Raw genomic sequence first — 13,310 nt, 5'->3', positions numbered from 1 at the left:
GTAGTGGAAAATGAGGGGTTCTGTTGAAACCAAACTACGGTCAGGTAGACCAACTGAAATCTCAACCACAACTGGCAGGAAAATTGTTTAGGATGCAAAGAAAAACTCACAAATAACTTCAGGTGAAATACAGGACTCTCTGAAAGCATGTGATGGGGCTGTTTCAAGATGCACAATAAGGAAGCACTTGAAAGATGGGCTGCATGGTCGAGTGGCCAGAAGAAAGCCATTACTGCGCAAATGCCACAAAGTATCGTGCTTGCAATACGCCAAACAGCACAGAGACAAGCTTCAAACCTTCTGGCACAAAGTCATTTGGAGTGATGAGACCAAAATTGAGCTTTTTGGCCACAACCATAAACGCTACATTTGGAGAGGAGTCAATAAGGCCTATGATGAAAGGTACACCATTCCTACTGTGAAACACGGAGGTGGATCGCTGATGTTTTTTGGATGTGTGAGCTACAAAGGCACAGGAAATATGGTTAAAGTCGATGGCAAGATGAATGCAGTATGTTCTCAAAAAATACTGGAGGAACATTTGCATTCATCAGCCAGGAAGCTGCGCATGGGACGTACTTGGACATTCCAACCTGACAATGATCCAAAACACAAGGCCAAGTCGACCTGTCATTGGCTACAGCAGAATAAAGTGAAGGTTCTGAAGTGGATATCTCAGTCTCCTGACCTCAATATCATTGAGCCACTCTGGGGAGATCTCAGACATGCAGTTCATGCAAGACAGCCCAAGAATTTACAGCAACTGGTGGCTTTTTGACAAGAGGGATTGGGCAGCTTTACCATCTGAGAAGATAAAGAGTCTCATCCACAAATACCACAAAAGACTTCAAGCTGTCATTGATGTTAAAGAGGCAGTACATGATATTAAGAACTGGGATATGTAAACTTGATCAGGGTCATTTGGGTAGTTTCTGTTACCATTATAATTTAAAAAGAGTAAACACAGTTGATTGATAATAAATGGCTTCAGCCAAACACTAACCATGAGTGAAAGAAAAGTTTTTGTGTTATCGTTCATATTTGCTGAAAAATGGTCAAGAAATCATAAATTCTGCCAGGGTGTGTAAACTTATGAGCACAACTGTATGCACACAACAGGATTCTTAAAGTAGAACTTCACTGCATGGGTGCCCAAGAGAAAGTGGCTTTCTGTGGGGGCATTCGATGAAGAGGGAGGGGTTTGGAGTGCCAGAAGGGGAGCATCGGGGCTGCTCTGTCCAAAACTATTGCACAGAGCAGATAAGTATAGGCATGTTTATTTTTATTTTAAAAAAATTAAGGTTTACAGCCACTTTAAGATGCCGGGGACCAAAAACCGGTTAAGAAACTGGCTCAGGTGAGGACAGCGCTAGGCCCCCGGACAGGTGAGTGTCTGTGTTTTAGAAGTCAGCAGCTAAAGTTTTTATAGCTGCTGATTTTTAATTGTCACGCATATGGCCGAAGCTCCTTTTTTTAAGGTGTTCAGCTTTTCCCAAAAAAAACAAAGGTTGAACTAACACCCTAAACCCCCCCAGACCTGCATTGTAAATATACATTACAGATCATACCTGGAGTTTGGCTTTAGATTTGCAGGTTATCTTATGCAGTTTGCTGTGTTGTTCTGTAAACTCGGATAACATTGTCCCTGCGGTGACTATCTGACATCCATTTTAGTCTGTGTTGTATTCTCACGGTCAGGTTGGAACAGTTTATTTTTTATGTGTTCCCTGCTAGGCAATCAACATTAGTGATGCATTATGCTTCTCTGAGCAATATTTCCTCTATTACTCACTCATTCTATCAATTCTTCTTCCTAGATTTCCACGTATTCCCACCACACTGATCAGATAAAGCTATTTCCTACCCAAAGCAGTACAAAATGAGCTTTGTATGACTCAGTCCACGCCTTGTCTCTCTAGACCTGCCAAGTAGATACCGTGTGCTACCATACTTTAGTTATATTGGCATCGTAACAGGTATTCAGAACGGACCTTCATTCATCACTAGTCCACCTGTAAATCTATCATTAGAATTTTTCTTTATTTTTGACATTAAAATTCAGACTCTCTTCCTTCCCATCTCCTTCTATCCCTAGGAGCGGTGGAACATTTTAGAAACAAGGAAATACGTAAATTCCTGGAAATCTTTAATATAGGGAATTCACAAAGGTTATGTAAAGTCCAGATGTTGCAGCACATATTTCTTTAATTTTCCCCTCCTGATTTATTGTAGACCAGTTGGACCGAGCAGTGGGCTTCACTGTTATAATGATCAGGCCCAGCCTTTGTGTCATTGCAGTGAATAATTAAAGGGCGTAGAGGCATTTAATTGAGTTAGTTTATAAACATTGCTTGGCTTGTTCGGAGTACCTGACATGAGTGAGACCTGAACAAATACATCTGTAGCAAAACGTGCCTTGAATTTGTTGCACATCAGTGTCAATTTGTGTCAATTGATGTGTCGTGAATTGGAAACCATTGTAATGAGACCATTAAGGATTGCAGTACCAAAACTGCAGATGATGGGCAATATGTTGGAGGACTTGTTCCCCTTACAGCCATTTTCATCTATGTTGGGAGTAGATAGAAGTGATCTAGTTTGCCATTCAGAGCAAGTAGGTTCAGTTCGACACTATAGACCAGATATATTGAACGGAAAGACACATATAGAGGCCTCCTAGAAACTCTGGCATGCTCATATGAGTAAGCACCAGTAGTTAGGGTGTGAAACATGTTAGCTGCTGATTCCATCTCTTGCTGTATGGTTTTTAACTAATAAAGAAATTATCATTGGAGTGCGGCCATCCGGATTGAATTTCTTTTTACATGCTATTTTGCATTCTGAGGCAGCACCCGTATCGGAGGAGGAGGAGATTTTTGTGGCCCAGACACGTTGAGCAGGTCTTTTTCTCTTGTATGTCTATTTACAACACAATATGATACACTAAAGTAAATGTAACTTCAAACCCTAAAATCCCATATAAGCTTTAAGGGCAGGCCAAAGATGATGCATTTTTTTTTGTTCAAGCAGTGGGTTGAATGAAAAAAAAAAAAAAAAAAAAAAGATTCCAGAATCCCTTCCAATTAACTATTTTATTCTGACAGCGGGGAGAGTTCCCCACTGTCAGAATACAATGATCAATGTTGCCAACTATAGCCAGCAGCACTGATCAAGTGAAAAAACCCGACCAGCTGGTTGTAAAAAAGTCGAGAGCTCAACTTCTATACAGCCAGCCTGCCCCCACAGATGGACCAAAATTCAGCCGGTCTCTGCTGAACCGGCCAAATTTTGATCCATCTGTGACCGGCCTAACCTGTAATTTCAAAAGTCATTTTCAGTATTCTTAAAGTGGTTGTAAACCCTTACAGACCACTTTCACCTACAGGTAAGCCTAGATTAAGGCTTACCTGTAGGTGCTTGAAATATCTCCTAAACCTACACGGTTTAGGAGATATTTACTATTTCCCCGAACTATGCTGTCTTCTGCGCATGCGCCGATGTATTCGGCGCATGCGCACTCTTGAAAGGGCATGCTGTGCCGTTTCAAGCTGGGGTCATGCCGTGACTGGCGGCTCCCGCGACTCCGGCCAGTCACAGAGTTGGAGTTTGCGGCCCCGGAAGGAAGAGGGGTGAAGAATGGACGCTCGCTGCCAGTGAGGAAATCTGGGACATCGCAGGCTCCTGTGTCAGGTAAATGACACATATTGGGCTACTATGCGATGCATTGTAGCCCACTATGCTTTACCTTTGCAGGGAAACAAAGAGGAAGTAAAACCCACCAGGGGTCTTTAAATGTGCAGCTTTCATGCTATTGCCATGAAAGGTCCTTGTTTAGGAACTTCCTGTTGTAGGGTGAGGACCCTCTGTCCCTGTTCAGTTGTGCTCCTGCCTTGTCACATGGGCTTCCGATGGGAACTACACGTGGCCACTTCAGTACACATTATGCACTTTTGACATTATCAGAGAACCTGTCCATAACCATTGCATACAGCCTTTGCTGGAGCACATATCCACAAGTGGCAATAGAAACGCTACAGGTCAGCAGTACTGAGATGCACCAAAGGATGAGGTGAAAACTATATAAAAAAAAATGTCAATTTTCATGGTTAGTATTCACATCTATATTAAAGGATAAGTTCACCTTTCGTAACATGTTACACCCATATTCAGGGTGTAACATGTTATGAACGGACGGGCCCCCACACCCGGCCACATCACTCATTCACATTGTCCTGTGGATGGAAAACTACCGGTACCCTTTGCGGGTGTTGGTAGTTTTCAATGATCTACCACAGCGCTGTGGAGCCGTATTAGTTCATTCTCTCTTCCTGTCTGATTGTATCTGTTTTCTCCTATGAGATGTACACAGATACACTGGCAGATCTGCTGGGGACCTGCATGTGCCAGCGATCTGCTCATCGCTGGTGCAATGCTTTCCAGGCTCCAAAAAAAAAAAAAAAAAAATGCACATTTTTTTTTACCTGCAAAAAAATGTGGTTTTATAATTTTTTTTCTAAAAAAGTAAACTTATCTTTTAATTTAACTAGCTAGATTGACTATGGGATTCATAAATTCTCGCCTGATAAATTCCTATTTGGGCTAATATTGCTGACTGTCTTCTAAAAATTGTAATTGCTTTGCTGTTACGTTGACTATCACCCCACTTTCTTGATCTGCCTGCATTGAAAAATCCAGTGACTAGGAAAGTACTGAAGCCCAGACCAGACGTTCAGCCTGCTGACATGTTCAGAAGGGAGTCAGCTGCGTCAGCAGCGTATTTTTCTCATGACTTGTTTGCCTAAAGTTGTCAAGGACTGAAAAGGCTGAAGTCACAAATACACACAAAACAACTAAATGTATCTAATTCTATCTAACATTTTGCTTCATAAACCATCCCATGTGCTTGGTTTATTAGGTTTCTTCCATAACGTGTCACAGATGTTTCTAACTTCAAAAAAAGACAATAAAAATAAAAAAGACAATTCTTTGAAGTTAACTTTTTAACAATTTTTACATGTTTATAAAGTGAACTTGTCCCAAAGCAAGACAGTTTAACCCCTTCATGCCTAGGGGTAAAACAAATGTTAACGCCTAAGCACGGTTTTTGCAACTTGCTGACTTTGCAGCGCTGCACTGAATCCCAAAAGTAGTTCCTGTACTAGTTTTGGCGACTTCAGAGGTGCTTTCATTAGACAAATGTCCATGAACCCGCACAGATGTCTGTCAAATTGCTCCTGAAGTCGGACTGCATTGCCGGTTTGAAATTGTGTGAGTTCAGCTGAACTCGCACGATTTCAAACCCGCATCAGTGTGAGCCTGGGCTAAGAACCACTTTAAGGCCCCATTCACACCTGAGCGCAGCTTTTGTTGCGCGTTTCCATGCAGCGTTTTCTAGCGTTTTTGAGCTTTGGCGTTTTTCTTATTAGCCAAAAGGAAAAATGATTATCTTTTCATCATTTGTTGCTATGTTTTTAGATTTTTTTTTCATCTGCTTCCTGGGTGAATATGCTCCAAAAAGGCCCAAATCTGCCTGATTCGAGCGACAAAAAAGGGTCCAGAACTTGTTTGAGCCTCAGGCGGTGGGGTTTCAGGAAACTTGGAGTGGAGATGTGAACTATCTCCATAGAGCAGGGGTCTCAAACTGGTGGCCTTCCAACTGTTGCAAAACTACAAATCCCATCATGCCTCTGCCTGTGGGAGTCATGCTTGTAACTGTCAGCCTTGCAATGCCTCATGGGACTTGTAGTTTCGCAACAGCTGGAGGGCCACCAGTTTGAGAACCCTGCCATAAAGAATAATGGATTTTTTCCCCTCAAGCGTTTTGTAGCTTCAGGCTTCAAGCTACACAACGCTCATGTGTGAATGGTGCCTAATTGATCAAGCTGAAATTAGAAGCTGATGCTTACTTTGCACAGATGCACAAAAATTCTGAGTGCTCCAGTTTTAGTAAATCTCACCCATACTGTCACCAGACAAAGCCCAAAAGATCCATTTCATCTCAGGCATCTGCACAATCACCAATTCTGCCAATTGACAGTTGAAATGCTCATAAGCTATAAAGTATTATCCATAAAATGTATTGTATTAGAAATAAAGTAAATGTATTCTGTTGTGTAGAACACACCTTAAAAATGTAATCGTAGTTTGGACTTTTGCTAATTTCTGGTATCTCTGGTTTTGTTTTGTAGGAGTACAAACAGAAGCTTGCGCGTGTAACGCAGGTCCGGAAAGAGTTAAAGTCTCACATACAGAGCCTGCCTGACCTGTCACTACTTCCAAACGTTACAGGTGGACTGGCACCTCTTCCTTCTGCTGGGGATCTCTTCTCTACTGACTAGGAGCAACTCTTTGTTTGGTCCACTCCTTTATCCACCGACACCTAACAACCCTAAACACCAGCAGAGGAGGAGGAGTGGAATCTTACCGAGCTCAGAGAGACTGGAACTTGATCCTCAATGAATTATGACCCTATTGCGCTTACCTGCGGTGACTACAAGCCAGTGCTCCATCTCTTTCCCAAGTAGTGTCTTAGTGTCAGCGGCTAATGGACAAAGCCAAGAGGGTATCTGCTGAGCTCCCACCATCGTTTTTTTTTTTTTTTTTCTTTTTTTTTTTCTTTTTTTTTTAATATTTTTTTTTTAGAGACTCGTTTATGATGTGTGCACCGAGTATGCTTCTTGATTAGCTTATTTGGCAGCTTCTCTTTCCTGTCCCAATCAGGAGATGGAGGAATAAATTTTGTGTTCAGGTGCAGCATGGCTAATTTCCTTGTAATGTGCTGCTGGTCAGAAGTAATACACAATATAGTGTGTCTCATTTCTGAAGTGTGTCCGAGAGTCTGTATACCGTCCATATATATTTTAGTGCCGCAATTTCTGGACAGCGGTGTGGAAGTTCAGCATCAGTCTAATTGGAAAGCACTACAGTGGTAAATTGATGCTTTGCTTCTGTCACAATGGACCTATGAGGTGTGTCCAGAAAGTAATGGGAATTAGATTTTAAAAATTATTTTATTGAAAAATGTTACAATTGAACACTGTCTCCTTCAAAGTTCACACCTTGTGAGTGTACACATCGCTCCTAGCGATTTTTCCATTCATAGCATCCCTGGAAGTCTTCAAGTGGGATGGTGTTCAAGACCTGTGTAGTGGCTCTTTGGGCGTTCTCCACACTACCAAAATGTTGTCCTTTCTCATTTTCAAATCCTAAGTCTCGACTTCATTAACAATTGACTCGGTAATTCCCGTTTCCTCTGCATTTATTCTGATAGTGAGCCATCGGTCACGGTTGAGAACAGACCTCGCTGCATCCACATTCTGTTCCGTTTTTGACCGACGGTTCACTATCAGAATGATTTTTAAAATATCATTCTCATTACTTTCTGGACACACCCCATATACTCAGAAAGCTAACTAAAAACCTAACTGAAATCACAGAAAGTAGATATTCAATGGGTATTCTACAACTGGCCTCTATTTCCATAGTCTAGCCTCCACTTTTCTGCTATAGTGTCTAACTATGACTGCACAGTCCAATAGACTGCAGAGTTTTACCATGCTGCTTAGTGCACTACACACGGTTGCTTTGTAATGTGGGGTGTGGTTATCAATACCAGCATAGAGCTCTGGAATAGGAGGGCAGGAAACACATTGTTACTGAGAGAAGTCTAGGTTCACATCTATGCGGTTGATTCGCTTTTCAGGCACGTTTGGCGTTTTTAAAACCCAGCGTTTTTACATGCTGTTTTCATGCATTTTGTGTTTTGTGGGCCCCCCTCCCCCCTGTATATAGCTGGTTGCTAAGGAGTGGGCCGGAAAGCTGCCCGCTCCGTCCTTAATGACAGATGAGTCATCACAAAAAAAAAATGTTGTGAAAGAAAAAAAAATGGCCCGACCCCACCCAAAAACCATACCAGACCTTATCTGACCATGCAGGTCAGGGAGGGGAGGGGACGAGCAAGTGCTCCCACCCCCCTTTTTAGCCACAAGGGCCTCTTCCCCACAACCCTGGGCTGTGGGGGGCTTATCAGAATCTGGAGATCTATTACATGCAAAACGCAATCTGCTGCCGGAAAAAAAAAGTCCCTGACCCTTTCCAAAAATGCACCAGCTGAAAAACGCATAGATGTGAACATTTACCATAGGAAACCATGTTAATTGGACTGTAGTTTAGTTCTGCAAAATTCAAAACGCACCAAAAAGCGCATAAGTGTGAACGTAGTGTTAAGGCATTTTAAAGTAAAAATCGTATGCTACAGCATTGCAGGACTGCAAAGTGAACAAAAAGTGTACCTAAAGTGTTACTAAACCTACAACAGTAAATTCAGTCTGTATACGCAGTAAAGCATGCTTGTTATACTCACTGTGGAGCCTAAGAGGTTAATCCTCTGCATTGTGTAAATAGACTGTTTCATCCTGTCTTCCCTGGTCCTCCTCCTTCCACTGTCCCTCCTCCTTCCACTGTCCCCAATCCATCTCCTGATAGAACAGAGCCCTGGAGGCACCCTGCACATGTTCAGTTTGGTGTGCATTGCTAGAGTTTTTTTTATTTATTTGGGAGGGGTCCTGTAGCTTCATTGGACAGTCAGAGTGGAATGAAAACTCCTCTAAGCTTTAACCAGACACTGCTATATACTACAGCTGAGAAAAGGTATTTAGCAATTTATATTTACTAAAATAATTGCATTTCCGTGTACTGTGGGAGACCAGATATAGTGAATGCAGGCTCCTCGGTTTAGTAACACTTTAATGGGGTTTGAAGCTGAACTCCAGTCTAACTGCTAAAATAATTTATTTGTGTGAGCTCTCCTACCAGCCAATGAGATTTGGTATGCCTGTAAGACAATAATGTACATCAATCCTCCACTGCGTTCAGCACCACAGCTTGGTCCCGAGCTGCTCATTGGACATTGGAGAGCATCACCACGATGAGCTTATCAATTTGCTCTCACCTCCTGTTGCCACTCTCCCGGTGTAATTTTGGACAATCTGCACCATCTACCTCAACAAACTTTAATTGAAAAATAAACTAAAGCAAGTGGAAAATTGGCGGCTGAAAAGTGACTGCATCTCATCATATGAAGTTGCTGTTCAGGTATTCAAGCAGCTGCGAGTGTACCATAGGAGTTAGACTCCTCCATCCACCCTGTTTAGCATGGATGAAGGAACCCATTGGACTTCTCTGGTTTAGCCTTCAGGCTAAGCAAGAGAAATCTATGCAGGAATAGCTGGCTTCAGGCTAACACTGCAGTGCTGCTACTCGGACCTGCAGGGTGAAGTATTAGAAGAAGCAATACTTTTAGGTGCATTTAATCTTATCTAAAGCATTTTCTAAACAAAAATTAAAAATAACTCGTCTACTTAGCGTTTTTTTTTATACCCTCCTTGGAGTTCAGCTTTAAATTATATCTAAAGCCAAACTTTATTTTTAGGTTTGGATAAAGTAAAGAAGGGTTAAAACTCCTTTTTTATCTGCCATCTTTTTGCTGTCTGTACCATTGAAAAGAAGCACATCAGGAAGTCAGAGATTCCTCCAAAGTAAGGAAAATCCTTTGTTAGCTATAAGCTTCAAGAGAGTTCACATTGGAAGACTTCCCTCTTTTCCTGATCGCTGAGAACTTTCACCAGGACCAATTGAGTGAATCTCCCAAGAGAGGACAGAGGTTCTAACTCTTCCCTATGTTATCCAGAATGAAAAAATGTGGCTTTCAAGAACTTGAAAGTGGAATTCCAGGCTATAACTAAAGTAATCTTAAAAATGCTTCATTCTCCTCCTAACGTCTATTGACTTGTGTAAGAAAGATGTATATGCTTGCCTATTTTCAGGCCCCTTCGGTTCGTTTACGTGATCTGATCCACTGAAAATTGATGAACCATTAGAGCCTATGGGGGATGTCACTGCTCCCAGGCATTACTAGCAGCTTTCGAGCGCAATCTCCTCTTCTCTGCAGCCATCGCTGGCTGACACAGGGAAGATAACACCAATGGTCCTGAAAATAGCTAAAGAGGAGCTCCAGGCTCCCCCCAAAAAACAAACACTGTAGCTGCTGACTTTTTAATATAAGGACTCTTACCTGTCCGGGGATCCAATGATGATGTCCCCCCCCCGAGCCGATTCTTCAATTGGCTTCGATTGGAGGCGTCAGCCTTGCGGCTTCACAGCCGGTCTCCTACTGTGCATTCGCAAGCACGCTGCATCTTGTGAATGGTCCCGTAGTCTTCTGGGACCTGTGATGTGTCCCAGAAGACTGCGGGGGAATGAGGGGGCTGAACTTCAGACTTAGATCGCCATGGCGATCTGTGTGCCGGAAGTGGGAGCGGGTACCTGTCAAAACCATGTACCCCCTAAAAAAGTGCAAAATGCGGGGGGGGGGGGGGGGGTTGCGTACAAGCAGAACTTCTCCCCTTTGGGTGAGCTCCACTTAAGTTTAGACTTCTTTCTTACACAGGTTGATCAGTATAGGTGTTACAAGAGGGGGGAGGGAGCGTTTTGAGGATTAGTTGCGGTTCAGAACTGAATACCACTTTAACTCTTAATTTATGGAGTAGTGACATACTATAGGGAAGGATCTACTGGTCATAACTCCAATCCTCCAGTTCAGTAAAGATCAGGTTGAACAAATGTTTACAATTTTGAATTTAGTGCACAAAACCTGAGAAATGCTGAAGTCGTTTTTCATCTAGGAAAGGGAATACAACCCTTAAATTACTTTATCCATCCAGTATTGACTGCCAACATCACATTATGTTAAAGTAATACGGTACTCATTGGGCACAATCACTTTACTCTACCCTATGGAGCATTTGTACATACATATCTTCCAATTGCTCCCCCTACTGGCCCTTGGTTTTTAGAACGCATATACTCCTCCTGCCTCCCCACAATGCAGCGACTGGTACCTGCCTGGCCAATCGCCATCCTCCAGCATGGTCACATGGGAGCAGAGAAAGTCTGCCCAGCCCAGTTTTGACTTGCTTAGAAATCTCAGGCTGGCCAGTTGCAGATCAGAGCAATAGGGGAAAATGAATGGAATGTAATTATTTGTGGCTTATGCTCTATAGAGTAAAGTGAAGCGGTCAGTATGGACAAAGCACAAGTCCCCTTTATCGGTGCTAATTATTTGTGTAATGAGGGTCTTGATCATGCTGCTGTTTACCTGTTTTGCTTTAAATCTTGTTTTTCTAGCACTAAAATGAAGCATTTTTTATTATTAACATAGTGACTTTTATTTCATTATGATAAAGTACAGTAACCAGTAGTAACCAATCAGAAATTATCCTTCACTTTTTCAGCTAACCTAAAAGTTACATTCTGATATACACAGTTGCATTGCAGCAGTCTAATTGGTCTTTTTAAAGATATAAGCCCAGACATGTTGACAATTTTCTGCTTTCCTTGTCAAAGTGGATGGTATTTAGTTTTACACCCCCTGTGCTTTAATAATGTGAAGTTCCCATTTTTTAATAATAATAAAAAATAAATCTTCAGGTCAGCTTTATATTCATTAGAAAGTTCTGTAGATATTGATATAGACCTTACCAGTATTTTTAATGAAAAAGACTGCTAAGAGGAAGGTTTCTGCTTTCATTATAGTTGCACGATTGTCTTTGGTGCTGTTATAAGGAACGTGTTGCAAGAGCTGCCTGAAATTTACCCCCCAAGCTCTGTGCAGACTTCTTGTATTAAGCCAATCACGCATAGAGGAATGAGAATTCTGGAATGCCCTGTGGTGGGTACTGTTGCGTTTTTGGAAAATATAGCTGGCTGCAGACTTGGGAGGGAATTTTTTTTTAGAACAAATTACAATATGGCTGGCTTAGCAGTTATATACCTTTTTATATGCATTTTTATTTAAATATGAATTCCAGGCAAATGGCTAAATACACAGGTCAAATACATATATGAGCTGATTTACCTGCCAAAGGATTTTTACTTCTGTCCATCCAATCCTTAACCACTTCAGTACTGGGCACTTTCACCTCCTTCCCGCCCATGCCAATTTTCAGCTTTTAGAGCTGTCACACTTTGACAATTGCACGGTCATGCAACACTGTACCCAAGCAAAATTTGTATCTTTTTTTTTTTTTTGAGACAGATAGAGCTTTCTTTTGTTGATATTTAATCACCATTGGGTTTTTAATTTTTTGCTAAGCAAACGAAAAAAGACCAAAAATTTTGAAAAAATAACATAATTTTTCTTAGTTTCTGTTATAAAAATTTGTAAATATTTTTTCTCCTTCACTGACGTGCGCTGATGGGCTGCAGTGATGGGCTTCCCTGACGGTCACTGATGGGCTGCCCTGGCGGTCACTGATGGGCTGCCCTGGTGGTCACTGATGGGCTGCCCTGGCGGTCACTGATGGGCTGCCCTGGCAGTCACTGATGGGCTGCCCTGGCGGTCACTGATGGGCTGCCCTGACGGTCACTGATGGGCTGCCCTGACGGTCACTGATGGGCTGCCCTGACGGTCACTGATGGACTGCCCTGACGGTCACTGATGGACTGCCCTGACGGTCACTGATGGACTGCCCTGACGGTCACTGATGGACTGCCCTGACGGTCACTGATGGACTGCCCTGACGGTCACTGATGGACTGCCCTGACGGTCACTGATGGACTGCCCTGACGGTCACTGATGGACTGCCCTGACGGTCACTGATGGACTGCCCTGACGGTCACTGATGGACTGCCCTGACGGTCACTGATGGGCTGCCCTGACGGTCACTGATGGGCTGCCCTGACGGTCACTGATGGGCTGCCCTGACGGTCACTGATGGGCTGCCCTGACGGTCACTGATGGGCTGCCCTGACGGTCACTGATGGGCTGCCCTGACGGTCACTGATGGGCTGCCCTGACGGTCACTGATGGGCTGCCCTGACGGTCACTGATGGGCTGCCCTGACGGTCACTGATGGGCTGCCCTGACGGTCACTGATGGGCTGCCCTGACGGTCACTGATGGGCTGCCCTGACGGTCACTGATGGGCTGCCCTGACGGTCACTGATTGGCGGCACTGATGAAGATCACTGGTGTTCACTGGCAGACATCACTGATGGGGCTGCATTAATAATTATTGTGCTGATTATCAGTGCAGATTCCCCCTGTGAGGAAAGCTGCCTATCTGCTCTCCTCTACTTACGCGCAGTCAGCTTGAGTACATGAATGCTGATAACCGGCACTTCCTATTTACACTGTGATTGAGAACAGCTTATCACTTGGTAAAGAGCCTACGTCACAGGCTTTTTGCCGTGATCAGAGATGCGGTGTGTCGCTCAGTCCACCGTTTTCCTGCGATGCGCTTCCCCGGGGGC

At 43.2% G+C, this 13,310-nt stretch overlaps 1 protein-coding gene across 2 annotated transcripts in view; it reads left to right on the top strand.

Moving 5' to 3' along the window:
• RPRD1B (regulation of nuclear pre-mRNA domain containing 1B) overlaps positions 1 to 11,897 on the top strand; it is a 143,012-nt gene extending 131,115 nt beyond the window's left edge. For both annotated transcript variants that reach the window (XM_073606541.1, XM_073606540.1), the window contains one exon: positions 6,189 to 11,897. In XM_073606541.1, coding sequence (XP_073462642.1) covers positions 6,189 to 6,338 — 150 coding nt within the window. In that variant the 3' untranslated portion in view covers positions 6,339 to 11,897. The remainder of the gene's footprint in view (positions 1 to 6,188) is intronic.
• The last annotated feature ends 1,413 nt before the right edge of the window (positions 11,898 to 13,310 follow it).

This window comes from Aquarana catesbeiana, linkage group LG12, assembly GCF_042186555.1.
Source record: "Aquarana catesbeiana isolate 2022-GZ linkage group LG12, ASM4218655v1, whole genome shotgun sequence".
NCBI classification, from domain to species: Eukaryota; Metazoa; Chordata; class Amphibia; order Anura; family Ranidae; genus Aquarana; species Aquarana catesbeiana.
The sequence above is the reverse complement of the archived record's forward strand: the minus strand, read 5'-3'. Positions and strand labels throughout refer to the sequence as shown.